This window comes from Atractosteus spatula, chromosome 13 (genome assembly GCF_055471065.1).
Source record: "Atractosteus spatula isolate fAtrSpa1 chromosome 13, fAtrSpa1.hap1, whole genome shotgun sequence".
Taxonomy (NCBI): Eukaryota; Metazoa; Chordata; class Actinopteri; order Semionotiformes; family Lepisosteidae; genus Atractosteus; species Atractosteus spatula.
The window spans coordinates 40,891,496-40,917,127 of NC_142718.1; the positions used below are offsets into that span (position 1 = coordinate 40,891,496).

Genomic DNA, 25,632 nt, shown 5'->3' on the forward strand with positions numbered 1-25,632 from the left:
ACAAAGCCCTCCTTCTATGCTCTTGTGTGTTCTGTATACATTAATCTGACGTCAGAGTGAAAAGCTCGTAGTTTATATACAGATTAAATGAGATAATTTGCAGATTTTGCTCAGTAAGGAAGAAAACACAAACAGGAATAGATCTGCAATGCAATGCAAATGTAAATGAAATAGTTTTGCACATTGTAATTGTCACAGTCAGCTGCCTGCCCCATTCCACTAAAGAGAAGCACTCTGACTACCAGCATCCGTCTCACACGTCTGCACATTCGAAGAAGAGCATATTTCAGTGTTGATTTTCTCATTCTTTGTGCAGCACAAAATCAAGTACATTTGGCAGGGATAAGGCTAACTGGAAAAATAGCTGTAATTGTGATCGGCGCTAATGTGGTGCAATTGTTCTGTGGGTTACTAAGATTTTGTCAGGATTATATTTTTTTCCAACAATATAAATACAATGCTTAATGGCTTACATAGTAAACGCATCCTTCTAATTTTTAAGACATTCATTTTAAAGTGTTTTTCATTGCTCTCTGCAGATTTGTCAGAGCCGTGTCTTTAGCATATATACAGTAAGAATGCAGGAGATGACAAAGAATCAGGATTTCCAGGAGATGTGGCAAATTACCATTATCAACCCATTTGAATTTTGTGAAAGGGCTTTAAATGTGAGGCCTTTGGCATAGCTGCAAATGAATTGCTTTCCTTCGTGAGGTACAAAAAGATATATTTTTTCATTCCCCCTGTTATTAAGCATGTCATGTGAGAAACTGCTGATGGGCAGAGCTGGAGAAATCTCAATACCTTGCCATCAGGACATGATTTTCCAGAGTGTGATTACAGGGTGAATCACCCTCCTGACTTGATGAAACTATGATGTACTATCCTCTCTCTCCTACATACAGTATGTCATTAAACCAGTACAAATACTTTAAAATGATGTCTTTGGTTCCTTAGTCGGTACTCTCTCCTGCATTTTCTAATAAACTTGTCAGCATTTCAATTGTGTATAAAAACAAAGTAGCTCCCTAAATGCTTATTATACCTATTCATCTCTATATCTTATCACAAGATTGTTTTTCAGACTTTAAAAAGACATCATTAGTGTCATACAGAAAGAAGAGATCTGTTGTAGCAACAGAACAAGAAAGGACTGTCAACATTATAGGGGTTTCTTCACTCATGCTTTGATCTTGTTGATTTGTTTCTAAAACGACAGCATTGATATATTACCATATCTGTTTGTAAAATCTTAATTTTATAATACAGGGGCCAGGAAGACTGCAGATCTAACACCATTTCATGAAAGGGGGAGAACAGAACCAGGACACTATACACCAATCAGTCTTTGGAGGGGGGGGGGAGGTCAGATTGTACAAAGCATGAGTGGAATTTAGCCAGGAAACCAGGGCTAACACCCCTAATCTTTCATGGAATCTCAAGTGTCACGGGATCATTAATCACCATTTAGACAGGACCTCAGTTTAACATGTCACCCAGAGGTCAACACCTCATACAGCACAGAGTTACTGGTCTCCACACTGGGGCCACACTGGGGCACTGCCTTAGAACAGCGCCCCCTACTGGTCCACCAACACCTCTTGCAGCAGCAGACTCCAGTCCCAGTGCTGACCAGTCCAAGGCCTTCGTTAGCTTCTTGGCTACAGAATAAACCTTTACTTGTTCCTTTGGAGCCTGTATATGCTGACACAACTACCTACTCGAATTCGTATTATTCATTTCAATTCAAATCCTTCACTCATCCCCAGGGGCCCAGTTTAAAATGGCCAATTCTACAGATAAGTAACTTACTTACAAGTCAAATATATGGCAATATGTACAAGTAACTTACGTTTGTACCTATATTTAATGTTAGTTTTATAATTTAATTAATTCTTTTGCACATGACCTCAAAAAACATACTGAATTGCCAGAAGCAAATTAATACAATTTCTTAAAATGCGCATACATACAAAATATATGTGCATTAAATATATTACTCTCGCCTAATATCACAATACTTTGTAGATCTTTTTTAAAATCTGTCTCACAGATAAAAAATAAAAATATAAATATTTTATATAGCACCTTTAGAGGTATCGTCTCAAAGCTTAAAATGTGTTTTCAAAGTGACACCAATTTATTTCAGTCACAGAGCAGGATTTTCTTATATGAATGTAACAAAAGGCAATCAGGCAATTTCATATATGGTCTTTCAGTGTCACAATGTAACTCTTTTTAATTTGGGCCCACATATGTTTCAACCACACAGGAGTATCATAACATGCTTGTCTCATGAGGGAAGAAAGGTATTGATTTCCTTTGTTGCAGACCAGACATTTCTGTGAAGCAGAGTAAAAGAGCCATAGCAAAATATACACTTCTTTTTTATTAAATAACACTCATCCGAATAACACTTCTCTCACTACGGTGATGTTACAGTATATACATATTTATTGCAACATGACTGCAACCCAACACCATTCAGATTCAATTCAAATAGATCCTCATTTCCCCCATCTATAACTGAAAGATATTATTTCTTTAAAACAACAAAGAAAAGACCTACAACCTTGATATCAAAACTAGCAAAAGCTATGTTCGTTTTTAAACTTTGTTGGTATGCCCCTGAGCAAGGAGAACCTTTTCACAAGACGCTTCCAAAGATAATTTTAATTTTATTTAGATCATTATCTGCTGCCTGGGGTGCTGTGGCTGTGTTTGCGTGGAGAGTCTGTGCAGGATTGAGGCAGACCCACCTTCACGAGGTGTTTCTGATGCAGCGCCGTACCTGGGCTCTGTTCGTCCCCCGGGGGCCGCAGGAAATGAGGTCTACCGCGTACTGTAGCCTCAGGTGTACGGCGTCAGTTTACAGATGTTATGTGTAGCTGCTCTACATACAGTTACACACACACACACATTTATACATATATAAATCTCCATGATAACAACTGTCACCCGCACTGATAGCTTGAATTCACAGCCGACACCGGCTGTAAGCTAGCGTCATTTACAATATGTGCTTCACTCGGGATGAAAGTAGCCTTTTTTTTCCTTACCGGTAAGGTATCGTTATTAAGGATAATAACACCCAACAAGGCACATGTGAGCGTGTGTTTTCACCTCAGACGGAATTTGTTCGTCTTTCCTCCGCTGTTTCAACAAACTTTAAGCACAAGCGACGAGAACAGGCACAGATCTCCGCTCTAATTACCCAGGATGTCTTTGATCGTGTTCTTGTCGAACTGGCCTGCTGCTGTTGCACATCTGTCCTGAGGCCGCCGAGACTCGTAGCTTAATAACACAGCACCAATAACACTTGAAACCGGATCCAAAAAGAACTTGAAAAGAGCTTGATATGCATAATAATTAATGGATACAAAGTTATAATGAGCCGTAATACCAGCCCTGTTATACACAAACCACGGCTCGCTGTCACTGTCGATTGTAACAGGTAAAGCCATCTTGGATGTAGAACCCTCTAATGACCGGTGCATGACGTAGTGTATTTATGGTCTAAGAGTTAAAGATAAAATGAAACATGAAAAATGATAATAATTAACATTTTACAGGTATTCCAAAAATCCCATTGTATATTAAAGACTGAACATAAGCTGCAATTGAGAGAATATAGGTACAGAAATGGCATTTTCAGAAGTCCAGCTTCCGGGATACGAGATGAAAAGTTCATAGAGACTTTGCTGCATTTTCTTATTATCTTAATCAGATGATCTGAAGTTTGTTGCTTACAGTTGTCTTGGTTTTAATTACATGGTCGTACCACTTCTGCATCATGAATATTTGCAGGTTAAAAAGGATGGTCTTCAACGACAACAACAACAACAACAACAACAACAACAACAACAACAACACTAATAACTATTGAACAGCAGTTCAACAACAGTATTAAAAAAAACTCTAAGCACGTTACGGAAGATGTAGCTGAAACAACAGATGATGTCACTAACTTCAGGATATAGGGCCTTTTCTCCGAGAACTGTGCTCCTCAGCATGTTAGAGGGCGCTTTCCCCCTGTAGCTCGGCTTGTGTAGCTGTCCTCCCGGAGTCCGGAGTCTCTTTGTTCCTGTGCGCTGGGGAAAGGGGAGGCTCACTGCTCGGCGCTGCGAGCGAAACCGATTGGCTCCGAGTCTCGTATATAAACCGGCAAGTGTGTAGCAGAGAGCAGTTACTGTGACAGGCTGGGTGCGACCGGTAGAGGAGTTCCTCGCTCGACCTGGGGGGGGTGGATTTCTTGCATGCTCGCTGGCTAGCTTTTCTGTTCCTGGGGGATTTGATTTGCGAGGACGGCGTAAGATACGAAGAAACGAAACGAAATCAATGAGGGAGAGAAGACCCGGTCAGAAGCTCTCCAGTAAATCCGGGATGGATCCCAACCAGAGTGTGAAGTGTAAAATAGTGGTGGTGGGGGACAGTCAGTGTGGGAAAACGGCATTGCTCCATGTGTTCGCCAAGGACTGCTTTCCCGAGGTACGTGTTGCGGGGGCTCTCGGGCTGAATCCCCCGGAATCCTAACTTGAAACTCAACTCGTGCCCGTCTGTGGAGCCGTGCTGTGCCCTTCCCACGCGTGTTCTCACGCCACTCAGCCGTTTGTTTCATTCCATATTCTGGGACTTACTTCAGTTGCCCCTGGTTCGGCTCTGCATTCATTTTCCGCTGAAGTGAGATGCGGCGTGCTCATTTCATCTCGGTGAAATCGGGTTTATTGTCTATGAGTTATTTTCTTACTTTTGTATTGGATTTGGGGGAAACAACTCCTGTCCTGCGATGTTATTAGAACATTGCACTCGGGTCTTTTTTTTTCTTTTAGCCATGCGTTACACATTTTGAGTGTTGAGTGTACCTCCTGCGTCTGTCCTCCTTATACCCAAGGATGAAAAGGCTGAAATGTGCTCTCCTTTCCGTTTAGAACTACGTCCCTACAGTGTTTGAGAATTACACGGCCAGTTTCGAAATCGACACGCAGAGGATTGAACTCAGTCTCTGGGACACTTCAGGTAAGCGCTTTAATATCCCGACCGTGGATCGCACCGCCTGCATGTGGAGAAGATGATGTTCTTGAGCGCTTTTTTAAAATAGTGATTTAGCGTCTATTCGTTTCCAAGACTAGATGTAATATCCCCTTTTTTGCTTTCTCCTGATAAATGTGAGATTTTGCAATAGTTACATCGGATACTATCTTTCAGATTCACCCCCAAAGTATTCCTTGTCTTGCTAGTTCTTGCACGATTTTCCAGTTTTATTTTACTGTATTTTGTAACAAAAGCAGTTAAAGAACATCATTAATTCACGCTGCAAGACTATTTTAATGACTTTAATAAATGGTTGAGGTGCATTACTTTTTATTTGAACACTTTAAAACCTTATTTTCATCTCTGGTGTGAACGTGTGAGCGGCGCAACCACCAGTCGCGTTGCTGGAGATAGTTTTGCTGCACCGTGAAGCATTGTCTTTTGTTCGTGCCATTCTTCAAAAACCTTGAAGGTCTTTTCATTTTTTAAGGCATGTAAGAAAAGTGAACACTGATAGGACATTCTACGGAAAATTTTCCGGTCGAACTGAGCTCGGCAAGTTGCTTGTACAGCGACTTAGCCACGGACCTGGTACTTTTAAGGGTTTGCTAGTTCGCGGAAAACTGGCTCGTAACTACCTCGGGTTTCTTAACTCCTCTGGGCTGACTCCAGAACGTTTTCCCATCGCTTCTGTGAAGTGGTTCTGTGTCCCTGCTTCTCGTATTTTTTGCCTGTGTGCGTATTGTGGTTACGGCCCTGCTTGTGCGAAGTTCTGTATTTTGCGAGCGAAGTGCAAAATGCGGCTGGAGCTCAGAGGTGGGTCTGGCGCAGATGAAATCTGTCGGAGGAGGTGAGCTCAACATTCTTCAGGCGTTGCAGCTCTTTCCTTGACGTCTGTGATCTGCCCGGTTCCAGATGAAGGCGGAATGTGACGCTGGGATATCGGTATGCGCGGAATGATGAGCTACAGTCCGACAAGAGTTTAAATCTTTCATTGTGTTCCTCCTTTCCTGTCTTTTTTTTCCTGTATGGAAATAAGAGGCTGCAGATCCGTGCCGTTGAGTTGGAATAATATTGCCCATTCCCAAAGAGACCCTGAAATGTGATCGAGGTTTTGTCTTCAGGTGTAGGGATCTAAGGAATTTAAAATTGTATACATACAATTCCATCCAGGTACAAATGTACACTTATTCCATGGTCCAAGACTATTCAACCTTGATTTTAAATTTGTGCTATACAGTAGTGCACAGCTTTGAAATATTTCTGCTTTTTAGTCTTGTATTTAGAACTTAATTTTTTTTTTGTTCTGACTAAGCCAGAGGAGACAGATGGGAGATGTGTGCCATCGAAGTTATCATGTCGGTGCTTTTTTTGTTTAGTATTAATCATGTGCACAAGCATAGACCTCTGTCCTCTATCGGTTCCCGCGGGAACCTGGATTCTAGCCCAGAAGCGCAGGGGATAAGGCAGGGCTGCACCCTGGATGGGTTACCAGTCTATCGCAGACACAGCGATGCTTTTTTTTGTCCATCTATAGAACAAAAATCCCATCCAGGTTTTTCAGACTATGTCTGGAAATAATTACGTGGTATTGCCAAATTCCTTTCTGCTCACTGTAATTGGTCAAAATTCTGGTGCTGGCTGCTAATCTGTTTGAGTCCAGGGGTATATGGATTAGGTACGTCAGCAGCCTGGACACCTCTGCTTCTTAGCTGCCTTTGTAAGGTTTTTTCTTATTTGCCCTATTTGAAGACTTTTTTTTCCCAATATAGATTACTGGGAACCATCCTGAATTCTTTAGAATGTTTTTTACATATAGATATCTTTGCATGCTGAAAGATTTCTGGAGAGCAGAAGCCATTTACCAGCTAACCTCTAACCCATTGGTAAGATGGGCATCTAATAAATTAAGACAATCCTGAGGGTTTACTGGCAATGTGAAATTATTCGAAGTGCAGCAGAAGTGTCTCGGTTTAGATCTTGTAAAGGGAACCTTCTTAAAAAAAAAACCTGAAATCTGATAAGTGACTTTGCTAAACATTCAATGCATATACAGTACGTCATGGAGCAGCAATTTCATTTATTATCCTGGGTCTGTTAAGTGTGCTTTTGAGTTGGCTGCGCCTTGAAACAGCTGGTATTCGGTTTCTGTTAATCATTAGATCTGGAACAGATAGGGGTGTCACCAAATCTATTGGCTAATCAATCATTCACAGGGTCCTGAATATCCAGTAGAAGTGGTGATTTATTTATAGGGTTCCGTCAATCACCCAGCTGCTTAAAGCCTTGATTGCTGAACCTTTTTGTGGAATTGGAATCTGTACAATGTTTCACAGTTGTCGTTGAAGTGTTTTCAGTAGGAAAACTGTGTTTTTTTTTTTGTCTTGCTCAAAGTGTTAGTGCTCGGCTTTCTTGAAGGCATTTTTTTTAAATCAATTTTTGAAGACTTTGTCCTTCAACGTGTATTCCGTGGACCATTGGAAAGCCGGGATGCAAAAAATAAAGAGTGGATGTGAAACTGTTAGCCTTATGATTGGACTTGGCTCACTGCGCTTAACACTATTAATGGTAATTCACGAGTTGTTGCTCAGAGGCATTCTCACTTTAAATACAAATGTATCCTTCTTTTATTCTTGTGCAGAAGAGTACAAAGATTCACCATTTTACGGGACTCGGCAGGTGTCCCTTTTTCCCTTTGCTTACATGTCCTGGAGCTGTTTGCTTGGGATAATGCAACAGTAAACGAGATGCCCAGCCCAGCGTGACTGGACTTTCCAGGCTAGTATGAAGGGTGAGGCGGCTGCTTCCCCAGGTTCTGGGCATTCCCGTTTATTTCAGATAATTGTCTAATTAATTGTAATTTTCTAGTACTAGAAAAAGTTGTTGTGGTGTTTTTGCACGTACTCCTACCATGTGGGTCAATGTAAAGCATATGGCTGTTTTCGCCTCGTTCTGACTGGTTCCGTGGCGCAGGAAGGCTGGGCTGTCAGGAGAGCAGCTGGAAGACTGGCCCTCTTTGAAGGTTCTCCATCTCACACCCAGCCTAATCAATCAATAATGGCTGCTGCTTATCACCAGGCAGCCAGGGATGAGACAAAGGGACAAGCACTGCAGCTCATCTGGAGAGGCAGCTGACCCCCCTGCAGACAGCACTGCTTTCTTGTCTTTTATCGGGGGTGTCTCGTGGATCTGCACTGTTCATGGGAGATCATTGCTTAGCAAAGGCATTGGGGGGGGGGGGGGGAATCTGAATTAGTTTCAGCCTGCTTGGATTGAGGTTTGTTTTTAGATAGAGAGCAATTAATGACTGATGTTTTTTGAGAGAAGTGCTGTAGCTGCTCTGATATTCCGGTACAGCTGTTTCTGCCTGAGACCAATCCAGCTGAAGTATTGCCCTTCACGGTATCTCCTGTGTGGCTCTTGCAATTGCATTTCTCTGGAAGTCATTTGTCAAACTGTTCTTTTATGCCACAGTCACGACAGGGACTCTGTGAACCAGATTCTTGCACAAGATTGCTTTTCTCTTGCAGTGATGCAACACGAAAGAGGAGCTAAGGAGCAGGGCTTTTAAGTGTATCGGAGTGCCTCCTGTTTCTAGGGGAGTCTGGAAGAAGCTTGCCCAGCTTTGTTGAAGTTGATATCCTGATTTCTTTTTAAAAAAATGGCTGGGTGAGATCTTGGATCCATTTGCTACTAAAAACCAAGGAAGCTGGATTCAGCCAAATGCCCTTCTTATCTGTAGCCTTTGTGTTTTTCTGAACTGTATTTTTTCTTGCAAAATGCTTGACCTCTGCCTTGCTACTCTGAATACAGAGCAGTTCATGGAGTAGAGATCTACACTTCTCATACCTCAGGAAAAACAAATGCATTTGTTACAAGCACTGTAATCTTCTTTGAAACTTTTTAGCTGTTACAGTGATCGTGTTTCTTTGCTATGTGAATTGGAGCTGCATTTCTAACATTCCGGAGACCAAAAGTTAGAACTTCTCGGTACAATGGGCCTATTGTTGGGGCATATCGGGGGGCTGTTCAAAAGCTGAACTAAAGTAGGTTAGAAATGTATCTCGGCTTTTCCTTTCATGAGCTGGGAACTGTAAACCAGCGATAAACTTGTTTATCACTTGTTATAATCCGAGGTTATGCTGCCTAATAACGCTACCTTCCCCAACGAGAGGGGTTCATTCGGCCTATCCAGCCCATTCAATCGCGCACAACTAACACACTTCAGGATCTCATCCAGCTGCTTCTTGAAAATCGGTGGTATTGCCTTAAATGGTTACGTAGCTTGTTCCAGACTCCTACAACACGGGGTGTAAAGTGCCTAAAGACATCGTTGTACATTAAGTATTGAAGATTGTAGTACATCATGATTTTCTTTTTGGCGCTTTGCGGTTTTTCGCTTAATACAGTTTTGACCAATTAAAGATAATTTACAATCTGACATCCCCTTTACCAGAAAGACACAAATTGAAGCACGTCGCTTTCCTTATTGGCTTTTATTGGGCTATTCAGTGGAGAGTGCCTGGAGGAATCCCCATAATGGTCTGTAACCTCCTACAGTCATGCTGCCTGCCACATGAGAGCACACCTTTTTGTGCTGTAGTTGCCCCGCTACACCAGTGAGGCTTCAGCGGTAGTGGGCTTCTTTCTCGTCTCTCAACACGAGTGACACCCCCACCACTTCTCCCTTGTCCTAGCAGACGCCATGTTCACTGTAGTCGGATTTCAGCTTCTGGAATGGCTCCCCAAACGTCTTCAACTGTTTGAAAACAACATGGCATTTTACCAGGCGGTTGCAATACTTTATTCAGCTGTGGTCCCTTTTCCAGAACTCCTTTCCTTTTCCAGGCAGGATGTTAGGCTGTGAAGAAGAAGCCAGGTGCAGTGTGCTTAACCAGTCATGAGTCCTTTCCCCCCTCTATAGCACTGGGAGAACAGCTTCCATTGGAGACCTCTCTCATCCCTTACAAGTTAAATGATGCATAGCTGCCAGTTTTCATTTCCATCTCTCTATTTCCTTCATGTCTTTGAATAAGAGGTTGATAGGAATGTGTTACTTTGGTACAGTATTTTTCTGTTAGACTAGATCTTCAGACCGGCTGCTGGTTTTCAGGCAGGCGGTTTCAAGTACAGTATTTGCTTTTCTCCCATTAATCTGTAGCTCTTGATCTGGTCAGAGAAAGTCAAGATGACTTGCCCATCGCTGCCACTCCATTTTCTTGATTTTATTTTCAAGAAAACTATTTAGACTTCCAGTTTTATAGATGTGTCCACTGTGTTGTAAAAGGATGTCAGAATTGCAGTGTTGTGGACATGAGCCTTTTGTAAGGACCATTTGAATGTGAAGTAGTTTTAGAGCACTCAAATTCAGCAAGTTAAAGATGTATCTTTTTGTTTATTATGGTCAATGTAAGCTCTTTGGGGGGGGGGGGGGGGGGAGGGGGGAGTGTCAAGATGAGACCGGTCAGATTTCTCAATAAAATATCAGTTCTAGAGAGAAGGGGCTTGTAACAGTTTTAGAGGGGACTTTTTTTTTTTTTGCTCTAAAAGATAACTGAAGTATTTACACTGTCGGTTTCCATAAGCGAGAGGCATGCCCAGACAATGCAGTGTTCTTAAATACCACTCCCCCATTAATCCTAGACAGTTTGGATTAATCTTGCACACTGGAATTCAGAATTCCACAGTTTCTTTGATTTATAGTCCCAGGGGTTACTTAATGCATGGAACACAGAATTCCTGTCATTCCTGGCCACGCCAGTAAATGTGAGAAGCTGCGTATCCACGGAGACCGTTTCCGCCTCACCTTGAAGCAGTGTTATAATGCTTGTTACAGCAGGCTGGGGTTTCGCCAAAAAGGCTTCAGGTCTCAAACGGATTTATCATTGTGTGGCATTGCGGCGCTTCAGTGGCCTGAACAATGCGTTTAGTTTTGGTGGACTCGGGCTGTTCAAAAGCATAAATTAATATATTAAATTGTTAATTATTTCATCAGTTAATGTACAACATTTTTATTCATTAAATTTTTACAATCTCCACTTTGTAGTCATTTGTATGGTTGAATGAATTAATTTTTGAACCAGCAAAAAGTTTTGAACAAAATTTTAATCTTATATATTTTTTTTAAGTTTGTAAATATGAAAGCTTGCTTTCAAAGCTTTGTCTTGTTTTTGTCTCGATTACAGCATAACACATCTAGCTTCACTGCAGGGGAGAAACTCGTGGCTGAACTGAAAATACATGCTCACCAAGTCTGAAGGATTCTGTTTATTGGGGAGATTTAGAATTTAACAAATAGCCTCTTTTTATATTTTCTATTTAAATGGAACACATTTTTTAAAAAATTCATAATATTGTCACAGCTCACAAAAAAGAATGAAAAGGAGATATATATATAATTTGAACCTGATGACTAGAGTGAACTGGGTTGTATTGGTATCTTAAACTTTTTAGAGCTGGGTTAAAATGTCAGATTACACAGTCCCTTCTAAACTGAGATTGCAGCTGTTGCAGATTAAACATAATTGCATATTCATAATTTCCGAAAAGTGCAACCTTCAAAGAAATGGAAATCTTAGCTTCTTCAGATAAAGCCTTTTTAAGCCATCCAGTGTCTAAAAGTTAATTATACAACACTGCTTCATTTTTCCCTCCACTGTGAAAGAGCTCTAGGGAAGGATGTCTTAAATGATTTCTGTAAAATTAATATTTATAAGAGACCTGAAGGGATTGCATATATTGAAGAATAATACATTGTTTTATATTTGAAGATTATACCATGAAAAGAGAAATGTAACTTGCTAGAAAAAGTGAAGTTCTTGGAACATTTGTTTTCAATTCCAGCGGTACCAGAGGAGTTCTATTTTGAGTGGCCGAGGTGTTTTCTAGGAATTTTACAGCACCACTCTTATCCCAAAACATCTTTATGCACTTCCAGAAATGACGTATTTTAACTCTAACTTGCCATTTTCAGACATCTTCTTTCGGAGAAACAAAATGCCGGTTTAGTACCTTATCACGTATTCAGGCATGTGTGCAAAAAACCATAATCCTCCGCTCTCGGTACAATAGAATGCCAGGGTTTATCCTGTAAGGGTGTTGTACACCTCCAAGCCATCTTCGGGTTTATCAACCAGGTTTCGAAGAGTTCAGTGTTTGAAATGTCTTTTGATCTCCTCGTAAGAGGATCTGGGTAATGTTCCTGACTCTTTTTTTTTTTTTTAAAAACTGTTTTAATTCTTGGAAGTAAATTGGGTATTATTTGTGTTTCAGGATCGCCTTATTATGACAATGTGCGTCCCCTTTCCTACCCCGACTCGGATGCAGTTCTCATCTGCTTTGACATCAGCAGGCCAGAAACCCTGGACAGTGTATTAAAGAAAGTGAGTATTGAGGATAATTTGTTAGACACCACGCTGAGTACTCATGAGCTTCTGTTAACATTTTTTTTCAGGTGTTGTGTAACAAGAAATTGCATGTCTGGCTCTGTAAGTGGTATTTGAAGAGTCCCGTGGCTCGTCTCCTGAAAGGCTTTGCTTTGTGTTGGAGATGGGTCAGGTGACTTTGGGGAAAAAATCATTCCATGCTTTATTGTAATTAAAGGGGCCTAACAAATTGTGTATCCATGATTAGGGCTGGGCGATATGGCCAAAAACATTATCACGATAAAAATTTTCATATCAGTCGATATCGATAATTATCACGATAAATGTCAGATCATTATTTCTTTCAAGTTTAAAGGCAGATTTTTTTCTCCTGAGTGAAAGTTGAAGAAACCAGACAGTTAATTGGTAAATTAAACAACTCTTTAAGAACACAACAAACACTTGCCAAACAGCAGAAACATTAAACAAATCTGAGGTAGAGAGTATTCAAGTCTTTTTTTATGTCAAAATATGCATGAGTAAAATTTACAAAACAAATATCTTAATAGGAAAATTAAATACTGCAGTGTGATAAAACACACATAGAAGATGGCTCAGACAGACTGCAATGTTTAAAGTGCTCTGTTTTATGTCTGATCGTAAAAAGCCAACATATCTCCAAATTACCAAAGTTGAATGACCTTTTCTGTCGACGACGTCATCGTCCTTCGAGCTGGTTGTTGGCAGCACTACATTTGCTTCAGTGTCGCTCATTCCTCCACTGTAACTACAATCCTGTCAGCCACCACCGTGTGGGTAAACAACACCACGTTAGCTGCCCGGTCTGCAACACGCACGCGCGTACTCGTACAGTATTTTGCGCAAAGCATAAACATATATATCGAACATTTATTGAACTATATATATATTTATATAACTATATATATATTTTAAAAATATATCGCGGAAAATTATATCGCGATAATTATCGTTATCGAATTATCGCCCAGCACTTTCCATGATTGCAGATGGTTTTCAAAACAAAAATGTTTTAGTCTATTTAGTCGGCAATACACAAATTTAAGCAATAGCTTCTCAAGAGTGATCAAGTGTTCAGTTTAGTAGAAAAGGTGAACTGAGACTTAATGTGACCATTTTGCGGAGGAGCTCAGACTTCTGGTCCATTTTTGGTGTGGAAAAAAAACCTCAACGTAAAATAAAAATGTGCATGCTAGTTTGCACCCTGTTTTGTTTGAGCAAACAAATCTCCATAGATCCCGATATTCATGATAGATGAATGATTAAGGTTTTTGAAGGTGTAATTGTACTAAATTGAATCTATTGTCAGGGCTGTAAAAATGTGGTGTTCTGTTAGAATCTGCTGACAGACGTGCAGAATTTGTTATTCATTATTAAATAAGCATTACTCACCCTGTTATTAAATTGCACAGGACACCAAATCTGTACTTTTTCCTTCTGCATTGAAATTGTCAATTTACCTTGATTTGCTGCTACAGTCCATTAATGATCTGGAGAACTTTGAATTAAATTTATCTTGGGGGATGGGGGACTGCCCACCTAACAGGATAGTGGTAAACAAACAAGTGTCCAATGGTTTCACTGAAATGTAGGCAGAAATTCTTGGTGCAAAATCTCTTTTAAGTGTGCTGTTTGTATTGGTGTATGTTGAAGCATTACTCATTATCAATATCTTTTACATGTTTTGTAGTGGAAAGGTGAGATCCAGGAGTTTTGTCCCAATACAAAAATGTTGCTGGTCGGCTGCAAGTCTGATCTCCGTACGGACCTCAGCACCTTGGTGGAGCTGTCCAATCACAGACAGACCCCTGTGTCCTATGATCAGGTAACGTTCTAGTCTGACAGAACTATTCTGTGATGCATTAAACCTGGTGCATTTATCCCCCATTTAAATTGACATGATTTTAAAGAATTGATAATATATGAAACAGACAGAAATCCATGTCAAGATTTGATTGGCTTCAGTGTTCAGGAATATTGTTAACTGAGCATGTAGTTCACACACACAATCTGTGACCCACTTTGGTCTAGGCCTGACATTTTACAGTACATTGCACCTGTACTGTTATTGATATAACAGCGGTGTTCTCTGAAGGCAAAGAGTTTTTAGATGTGAAAGGACGTTCTTGGGATTTTCAGTATTGATCCTCGACTGTAATGATTTAAATGTGTGGTTCCTTTTCCAGTGCAGAACTGAAGGATATTGGAGCCTCTCTTTTTTTTATGGCAGGAATTAGGATTTCTCACCCTCTCTCAAACGGTCGAAAGAAAATGTCTGTATGTCTCTTTTCCGTTCCCCCCAGGGGTCGAACATGGCCAAGCAGATGGGGGCGCCGTACATCGAGTGCTCGGCAGTGCAGTCGGAGAACAGCGTGAGGGACATCTTCCACGTGGCCACGCTGGCCTGCGTCAACAAGAGCAGCAAGAACGTCAAGCGCCACAAGTCGGCCCGGGCGCCGAAGAGGATCTCGCACATGCCCGGCCGGCCGGACCTGGCGGCCGTGGCGTCCGACCTGCGGAAGGACAAGGCCAAGAGCTGCACGGTGATGTGAGGGCCCTCCGGGCGGGCGCCCCCCCTCCCGCAGGGGAGCTGAGGGCTCTGCGTGCACTTTAAAGGCTCCGCAGCCCCGAGAGAGCTGGAATAGGAGGTGCCAGTGAAGGAGGAGCAGCGTCGCCGGTCTCGGTTCGGATGGGCGCAAACGCCTGACGTAGATCTGACTCTTTTCGTTTCCACACCCGAGAGGAAGTTTCGAGCCCGACCTTCGCTTGACATCCGGTGTCCCATGAATTCATTTCCTGCTGCTGGAGGAGACGATTTCGTTTGGTTCTGGCCCCTGGAAGTGACATTGCAGCCTTTCCAGCCTTCGGCAGGAAACCGTCAAGGCTGCCCACCTCTTTGGGGGGGGGGGGGGGGGTGGCGGCAGAGGAACTGCGTTGTGAAGCGCTTCCTGAAGCAAATGTGAAAACCGCTGTCTGAGATTCCTGTCGGAAACCACGCTCCTCAGGTCCGAGTGCTGCTGTGCTCTTCGACTGAAAGCTGTTCTTGCACTGGCCCCTGCGCCTTGTGTCAAAAGACAAAGGGGCAGCAGAAGTAAAGCATGACAGTCAATCACTGTGGTTCAACCCAGTTTTTTTTTGTGTGCCCTCATTTTATGACTGCCTGTTTTAAGAAATGTCAGAGGAAAATGGCAGGCCATGTGTTCCACACAGTTATAAATCTGGAATGCAGCACCCGAGTCTGGAAGGATTTCCACAATAACAACAAAGCTTTTTTTAGTGTTCCGTGCATTTTCATCTATTTATGTGCTGTACTAATGTCAACTTTCATTCTGACAGGTTTTTAACCAAAGAAATTTGGCAGTATGTTGAAATCCCAGTACTTGTCCCATAACCATAGAGCACATGATTTTTTTTTAACTTGTAATTCTTCGCAGCAGTGAGAGTCTTGTTGTTCCGATGATGAAATACAGGGTATAATGTAGGTTATGCACGTCTGGTTGCAGACATATCCATTTCCCATTGCTGGGATCAAGCAGAAGAGCTGTCGCTAGCCTAGACACCAGTGCCTGACTAAATGATTTTGAAATGTTGAGTTTTCCTTTGGAAATCTGAAAAAATATTTTATTTTTAGGACAATAAATGTATATCCTGTCTGATGCAGTTTATTATAAAACATTTTTCCCTCTAACTGTGTAAAGGCCTTTGAAAGGCTTTTGGAACCAGAATATTTGTTTCTTTGCAAGGATGTCCTCAGCTATGCAATACATGCATTTCTTTGGCCCTGGTCTGAAAATCAAACAAAGGATTTTTTGTTTGTTTTTGGTTGAAGGACACATCAGTATTGTGGTTAGTTTTCAACATCTGTTGAACAAAAAAAATCAGACTGTTTCAGTAAATGCTTCAATTTTTGGAAGCATTTTGGGCTGGGAGGAGGTTTTGGGGATTGAAAGTGCTAAAAACATTCTGCAGTCATAAGCGTAAAGTTGCACTTTGTTTTTTTTTTTTTTTTTCCTCTTCAAGCAAAAGAAAATGTTTCAGGACTTTGAAGATTCCATGTGACTGGAGTTGTGCCGTTATACACTTCTGAACTGGTGCATCAGTACCCACTGGGACAGTATTATCAGCTAGCTGGCATATGCTTTCTGTATTTAAATGTAAAAAAATTAAGTTATAAAAATGTTCAAACTGTAGAGGATCACTTTTTTTTTTAATGTTGAAGTCCATTTGTAAGTCTGTTCTGTTTCCGCAGTATTTATTGAAGTATATTTTTTTTTCCCCCTCTTTGAAAATAAAAACAATATTGTGTACCTTTGCAAGTGGCTTCACTATGTTGGAATTAAAGTGCCCTGTATTCGGCTCTGTTTGGCGAAGGGTTGAAACGGATGCCCTTGGCATTAGCCTTTTAATAAGGGCTTGGAGAAGTTTACCAACCGTGTCCCCCTCCGTGAACAGTTTGAGTGAAAACTGTCTTGAAAGGCCTATGAAAGAGACAATATAAACTGAAGAGACCCAGCCATTTCTATTGAAAACACCGAAATGTAAAGATGAGACTCTTGACCTTTTGCAGCTTTAATGATATGTATTTTCAATAAACAGCCAGCTAGCCACGTTCCCTAGAGCGGTGAAGCTAAAACCTAAAGGTCTTGCTGCTGTAGAGCTGTTCAGACGGGAATGTGACCTCTGAGCCTATGAGTAAAAGCCATGTGCACTAAGGACAGAGCTAATGGAAAAGAGGTGGAATTAAACCATCATGTCTCTCGATTTTCAAAGATCTTTGTGCTTTTATTTGGGGATAAGGCAACTTGCGTCAAATTGAAATTCCTTAGTACCAAGTGTCCTGGACCCTTGTTTGAGTGGTGGTGAAATACACATGGAAGTGACGGAGATCGGAAGTATCTGTAACTTACATGTGAAGTCCAACTATTCACTTATCCCCCTGCGTCTCAAAGCTCTCCCTCTACAGGAGGGCACCTAATCCATCCACTGCTGAAGCACAGCAGCCAATAAGCACCGCCTCTCCGCCTCTTGCAGGTGAGGTGGAGATGTGCACAGATGCTTCAGCTGTTAAGTCGGGGGAACTTTGAGAAGGCCAGGTTGTATAATAACGCAGGAGAAATTAGCCTGAACGCCAGGGTGACATCCCCATATCCGCAAACAGTGCAGTGAGATCTTTGACTGATCTGTCAGCGCCTCAGTTTTTACATATTTCCTCTGTAGGACTGCACCTCATTTAGTAACGTTCCCAACTTATAGACTGAGACAATGAAAATTCTGGTCCAGAGAGATGAGTATCACAGCAGCAACCTAGTTTTCCTTAGAGGTCTCCCATCCTAGCACTGACCAGGCCCAGCCCAGCTTCTGAGGCTGCACAAGATCAGGCTTCAAAGGTGTATTGCAGGAAATCCGATTGTAGGCACTTATTTCTAGCTAAGGCATAATACAGAAAATACAGATTGCGTCTTGTTCAACATTGGCTCTAGTACTGTTTATTTCACGAAAAGGTAACGTTTCAGTTCAGACTGACCCAGATTCGGCTGTTTGGTTTGATCCTAGTGTGTGCTGTATGGGATGAAATGGGTAGAGTGGTTGGCGTGACTCTCCTAGCTAAGGGAGTGGCAGCCCAGGCGTCTGGGAAGGGCTGCAGATGCCTCCTCAAGAGTACGAGGATCGAGCCATGGAGCTGCTGCAAGGGTGATGATGGGCTTGTGGAAGGGAGGTGAGAGAGGCATGCAAAGGGAAGTCCTGGGCGCGAGACTTGCGGACAGTATGTACTGTAGCAGAAAAGCGTTTGAGATTAGGATCCAATCGCAGAGGATCCCAAGCTCTTCTTATAAACTCCATTAAACCATTAGAGAAGAGTTAGATCCCCTGTCATTCAGCCAGTCTCTTGCTTGTCATCCCACCCTTCTCTTGTATGTAACAACGACAAAGTTGGGATAATTTAATCTATCATTCTTTAGTTTTAAGGCAACATTTATGCAACATTTGGATAACTAGTTTTATTAAAGAGTGGTTTTAGTTTGAGGTTTTTAACATGTTTAGCTGTATGATATGGTGTACTAGAGTTAGGATACCTTACTGGTTAATGTTGGCCTTCTAGTCTCAGGCTAAAATGATAATTACCCTGCTAGTATACTGCTGAAACGAAGTAGATGTGTTTCCCTATTGCTTAACATGCAAAACTGTGTGGGTACACTCTGCTTTTAGAAACCATTCCCTCTTTGTGATCTAAAAGAGGTTTGTCATTGGTAAAAAAGCCTTGAGCAAGAAAGCATTAATCTGCCTGATTAGAAAGTTACATGTACTAACACAGCAGTGCAGTTATTTTCGTATAGAACAATAACTGGAATAGTTATTATGCACATTATGTATGTTCTAGATTTCTTCTTGCTTTGATATCCTTCTGTGGGCATAGAGAATTACCTTTAGTAAGCATTAGTATTTCCTTGACATTTGATGCATCCAAGTGTTAAATTATGTCTTGTATCTTTTGTTGAACATGATTTCTGTTTTGGTAGTTAATACAGAGGTTTATATAGGGAAAAACAGAGACCAAGGGCAGTGTGTGTACTATATTTCAGCTTACAGTCATTTGTTCAGCTGGCTGTCTTATCAATAGCAGACAACTTGACATTTCTGCAAAATGGCATCTGTTACAAGGTCTCAAGATGGGAAACTGGCTAGAGCGGGCCTGTTCAAGCTGATCATTAAAGGAGAACACTAGAAACAGTGCAGTATTTTACCTTAATTGCTTTCCTATACAGCAGTACGTATAATAGCCCTTGATGGACTCTCTTAGTTATTTGCTGATAATGGAGCCTTTATTTGTAGACAATGCCTAACAGATGCGTTTCCATAGCAATAGTGTACAGCAAAACTGCTAATCAGTCAATGTGGCTTATTTATCACAATCTCTCATTCCATTAATTTCTGTTAACAAAGGAAGATATTACTCTTTGAAGCTCAACACCCAAATCTGAGTGCAGACAAGTGCTGGCTTTTGTGGAAGCATGAGGAGCATCATTCTCTGTTATGCTGCAGCTGGTACTTCCCTCTGAATTTGGAAGTGGGAGCTATGCAATGTGTTTATCAGATTATGAACATGGTGAAAGTACGCCTGAGATTTTCCTCAGAGCTGCTGATAAAACCTCATTTACTGCTAAACAATAATTTTAAAATAAGCTGATTTCCCTCATAAAAAGGAGCAAAATGTAATCAGTCACGTACTTAATGAGACATCTGTACTGGATGTCCTATTTTGTTGAACTAAAATATGTGATGGAAATAGGAATGGGAGAATACCACAACATCCCAGTGCGCCAAGTTGGTGAAGACTTATCCAACAGCACTCACAGCTGCAATTGTTACTGAAGGTGCTTCCTCCAAGTATAAACTCAGAGGGGGTGAACATTATAATTTAGTTTTCGAGTCTTCTTTGCTGTGCTTGCTGACATTTAATTTCTTTCACACAGTTTCAGCTCAACACAGGTTCAATTTGAGCATTGCACTGCACTTCATGTTGAAACTAGAATTTTTAATGTCCAGAGTCAACTACATAATTTTATTTACCTATGTTTAGGCGAACAAGCTGACAACTTACTTAACAACAATATTTTCAGATCATAAAAAGTTAAATGCTTTTTTTTAATACAATAACTTAATATGTATTATTATCTCTTTTAGATGTTCTCTAAAACAATGCATTACATGAATTCAGCATACATATACATATAATTCAACACTTTGGGCTTTTGACTTAATCCTTTCCTATTATAATGATATATTGGCCATTCCATTACTTCAGTTAGTAATTCACATTTTAAATAACATGGTTGTACAGAAAAGATCTAAGTGACAGTTGTGCTCTTTATTGAAACTGCATTTTTAGTTTGAAGTATTATATGCTATTCTGGTGTCAAGGCCTTTCCTTAACAGCCTCTTCTAAAGACATGCAGTAGATTTGCATTGTGCAAGATTACAGTTCAAAGTCCAGCTCATGCCTCAGCTGCCAAATCTGACCCCCCATTCCTTCTCCCAGGATCACACACACAGAGACCTCCATAAACACAGAGAGACCTGCCTACACACACAGAGGCCTGCACACACAGACTTGCACACACACAGACCTGCACACACACACACAGACCTCCATACACACAGAGAGACCTGCTCACACACACACACAGACACACACACACACAAACCTGCACACAGAGACCTGCTCACACAAGTGGAGACCTGCACACACAACACACACAAACACAGAGACCTGCACACGCACACACACAGAGACCTGCTCACACAGAGACCTGCACACACACACAGACCTACACACACGCAGACCTACATACACACACAGACCTGCACACACAAGCACACACACACAGAACTACACACACATGCACGGACACACAGACTTACAGATCTACACACAGAGATCTACACACACACATTCACAATCCTTCACAATCTGCTACATCCTTTATTACAGAGCAATCAAAACTTAATGCATAAAAACAGTTTATTGGAAATTCTAGCTGGAGGGGAAAATTGTTATTTTCATGTGTGGGTGTTTTGTTGGGTTAATAAAGAATATCATTAGATATTCATGATTGCCTTTTGGCAATATTTGACAGTTTAAGATGCAATTCCTTAAAATGGTTATATACCTCATTTTACTGAGGATAGGTTCAGTTTAAATCGAGACAGTCTAATGCATTAATTACTGTATTTATAAGTATTGTCAATTTGTGGGAAAACAAAGCAGATAGTTATGGTTGTTTGCAATGATGGTGTAAATAAATTCATCGTACTCCAAAAAAAGGCAGAAAAAATATTTCCGGGAGATGTATCAGCAACTATAGAAGGGACCCCACCCTCTCCTTCTCCTGACACATTTTGTCTCTTAAAAAGTGCAGCTACTTCTTCCAGAGCAGCATCCACCCCTTCCTCTCCAGCTCTTGCAGGTAACTCCTAGTGCAGGCCCTGATACTCTCCGGCCAAGACTAGTATATCTCCCGCTTGGAGAACCTCCCTTCCATCGCTCTTTTGTGATCCGGCCCGTCCAGAATCCTGCTCCTCTTCTGTCCTCCCGGCATTTCTTGTCCTGCTTTACATCACTGCGTTCTCTCCACCGGCTCCCGGCAGTCGGGCACGCCCCCCTTCTCGCCCACCGCCGGCCCCCGCTGCCTTGCTCCTGCCTGCCTCCAGTCTCCAAGTCCTCACACAGTCTCTAAATCCCCTTCTCCTCCTCTAGCTCCCACCCTGTTGTCCCTGCCCCCGGAATCCGAGCTCACTGCTCTTCCGGCCACCTTTCAGCACCTGCTCAAGACTCATCGGTTCGGAATGCGGCCGGAACTCTCCCGGCTGCACTGCTCTCCAGCTTGCCGTTCTCACGTGCTAACCGCATGTACTGTAGGAGCTGGTCACAAGGTAACGCCGACCTACAAGCTTCGCAGCCACGCCCGGCGCACTTATTGCATTTGTATTGTTTCGTTTCCACTGCACTGCTGTGACGCTGGCCTCACTGTCATTCCGTCAGCTGAAGATATTTCACCTGAGCCCTAATGTTGACTTCATGGATGCCTACAGTGCATACAGTGCGTACCGTGCCTTCTGAAAAAGTAGAAAAAAGGCAACACTCCGATTTTTCTTTTTCAAACCCAACAAAAAGATCAGGCAAGAAAACATTTGAGAGCCAGAGTTTCTGAAGTGTTCTTGAAATCACGAGTCCCTCCAAACACATTTCTTGATGCAAAGTCACAGAAGGATCACAGAATTGCTTTTGAAAGAGAACGAGATTGCCTTAAAATCAGCTCATCTGGATTAGTTTCTTTCTCAAGTAAGGGAGTATAGAGCACAACTGCACAGAACAGGACGTGTGTAAAAATATATCACCAAAATTATTAGGGTGATCACTTCAACAAGAGTAAAATCTGTCAGCTCTGATGTTTTAAACACCAATAAAACATTGCTGAACACATCAAAGACTGCTGAATAGACAAACAATGTGCCAAAGCATTTATAGCTGACCAGATGGCATTTTAAACTGCAGAAAAAACTACATTGAATGAATTCTTACTGACCAAATTGGTATTCTAAGCATTCACATTTATTTCTTGGATTAGGCAAATAAGGGAACTAAATTAGATTAAATTTACAATAGATGGCTTTTTATGTTATCTAATTCCCCAGTGAAATACAAAATGCCAGAGGAGGAGCATTCACATGCATTCTGTTGGCTGTTTTCTTGTGCAAGGAAAATGCTTTCACTCTGAGAGAACGGTAGTGTTGTGATATTTCTTTCAAACTCCTACTGCTTATTTGTGCTGCAGTGATTGCAGTGTGGGCTTTAACAAAGCAGGCGTACTCAATTATTACCACTGTGTGTTCCTTATGTTGTATTTAGTAGGCACATTCCAACACAAACCAAAAAGAGCAGCTGAAGAAATTCTTCCAGGTGACCAAACACAGCATTGTCAGAGACAGTGCATAGGTCAACATTGCTGAGACTACACAGCAGATCAGGAAAATCAAAAGTAAACTCAATACTCCCGTGAGTAGGCTATATTTCCAGCCAGAAGGATGTGTGGAGGATATTTTATTTTTCCCACAGAGCTCCTCCCAGACCATTACCAGACAATTTTGAAACAGAGCCATATTTCTCTCATTTGAACTGTGCACACTCTCACAAAGCCAAACTGAACTGCACTAGTACGAAATATTCTGATTTGTAACAGCATAAAAGGAAGTCTACAAATGAGAGGAGGGCATTCGGTCCATCTTGCTAGTTTGGTTGCTAGTAGCAAATTAATTCCAGGATCTCTTCCAGCCATTTCCTGGAAGCCAGCAGTGTCCCGCCTTCAGGGGGCTGGGAAGCTTGTTCCAGACCTCCACTGCCCTTGGTAAGTGGTGTATTAGGTATACAAAGGAACAAGTAACAGGTTTATTCCATGCTGAAAAGAGAAGAGAGAAAACACAACGTTTCGGCTGTGAAGCCTTCTTCATCACAACCAACAAAAGGGCATTAAGAGCACTCAATCTGTAAGAAAATACATTTTTGACTGTATTCTGATGGAAGGCTATGGCATATTAAAACATATCATTAAACATTTATATCCTGGAAGGAAAATCCCCAAATAAATATAGTCTTTATTTTTTTCACACTCTAGATAAGGTTGAATATGTGTGCTTAAACTATTTGAAAGATTGCTTTCAAACCTCAGAATGGGACACAGAATTGCTTAGGAAATCTAGATTTCTTTTTTCTTATTCCCCCTGACAATTCTCTGAAAGAGCAGCATGTATGTGATGGCTCTCTGACAACTTCTGCACTGGTTATTAGCTTCAAACTCTAGGGGAACAGCTGCTCCCCACTATTTAGAAATCATAGCCGATAACAAGAAATACGTCTGAGCCAGGGCCTTACTGGAGGTGTCTGTCAGGGACAAAAAAAGCCCCAACCCCGTCTGATTTCCATAAGGAGCGAAGGATGTGGTGCATGACAGCTCTGACTATAGTTGATCCATTATTCCCCCCTGAAATCCATCCGTAAGAAACTCTTTTTCTGGTTTTATTAATTTGCTGTTGTAAAGCTCATAAGGTAATGACATTACTCTGGGTCATATTAAAAGTGTGTTTTTCATGCTTCACAGGACACTGAGCACACTAATAAATTAGAAAAACAGCAGCCCTTCCCTTTTCTCTTTCAGCTATACATAGCCCGGTTTTAATGAAGTATTGATGGCTTTCTAAATCCTTCAAGGAGCGTGAATATCTTTGAAATTCAGACATGAGGGTATAGACTCCATGTTGTTTTGGGATGTTTGAATGACGGCTAACAAATAATTTTATTGAACTGTGAAAGAATCCTTTTGAGGAAAAAAATGCTTAAGTACATGAGCACGAAAACAGGGAGTTGCTGGTACCTCCTACTAAACGTACAAATTAATGTCCTGAAATTCTCAAAAGAAAAAAAAAATCAAAACTGAAATAAACATGTTTTATTAGTTTTTTGGTTTTTGCCTGATGCTTTTTATCTGGGTAAATCAAAACTTTTATTTTTAACTTTTTTCTTAGGAGCCATCTGTGCCAGCAGAAACCCTCTTTTTGTGTAACTCTAACGAGACAGCAGTGTTCTTGGAGAGGTGTTTGGCACAAGAGGCTGTGTGGTGGAAAATGGGCCTTGACCGTCACCTCTGAGCCTCCAGACTCCATATGTTTCCACTATGGTAATGGATCCCAGCATGCAGAGCTCTGAAGCAGCAGGTAGATGTGTCAATGTTCAGTAACTCTGAAGCTGATTACTGATTTAGCACTGAGCTAAGTATGCTGGGGTTCTTTCTCTGCCTTTCTTCCCAGAGGTGCCTGAAAGATTTCTCTGACCATGATGGATTATTTAAATAATTCATCTTAATCTGGTTTATGAAGTTCTAAAGGGAAGTGATACAGTATGTTTCCCCCTGTATCTTGTCCAGATTTTCTGGAGTTCAGCAGCTTCCTCTACTTGAGCAGACCGTATCCGAACCCAGTCTGCCAGGCACAGAGAAATGATAATTGAGCTAGCAGCTTGGGTAGCCTGCCCTACACTAACCCTTGGTAATTTGACTAATCATGCCTACAACCTGAAAAAACAGAAGTAATCTCTGTCAACAAAGCAGCAGATGGAACGGTATTTTTGTCACTTTACTTAAGAAATGAGATAAGACACCAATTAAAGCATGCTGCCAAAGACCATCCCAGGGGAGAAACTGAGGAACAATATGAATGATTTCATGATATGAATTCAGCAAGTAATATTAGATAATGGAAGCAGAAAAGGCAGAATAGTGATTTTATTTTTGTATGTGGAGAAAATGTAGCAGATAGTTGCAGCCCAGTTATGTACAGCCTTTCTTAAATGCTGGCATGAATTGTTCCAGATGCTTTTGCACGAGGAAGGTTAACACTAGAAATGTACATACTCTCAAATCAGTTCAGGATTGATGACTCTTTCCCCTCCTAAAGAATGAGCAAGCAAACCCGCAGTTTTCCTTTTCAAATGGTTAGATATTAAAAAGAGTGAGATAGTAAATTGTTTTTTCTCAGTTTCAGTTGCTGGGGGTGTCTGGGCGGAAGGGGATAATGTAATATTGGTATTTCCCTGTTCTGGCTCACCTTCTCCTCATTTTTATCTTGTTTTCAAGAAAAAAAAAGTGTT

General features: G+C 41.3%; 1 protein-coding gene across 1 annotated transcript; it reads left to right on the top strand.

Moving 5' to 3' along the window:
* Positions 1-4,188: 4,188 nt before the first annotated feature.
* Positions 4,189-16,741, top strand: rnd3b (Rho family GTPase 3b). The gene is made up of 5 exons (XM_088931101.1): positions 4,189-4,488; positions 4,929-5,016; positions 12,304-12,413; positions 14,125-14,259; positions 14,738-16,741. The coding sequence occupies exons 1-5, from the start codon at positions 4,339-4,341 to the stop codon at positions 14,984-14,986; spliced, it is 732 nt and encodes a 243-aa protein (XP_088787227.1). The 5' UTR covers positions 4,189-4,338; the 3' UTR covers positions 14,987-16,741.
* The last annotated feature ends 8,891 nt before the right edge of the window (positions 16,742-25,632 follow it).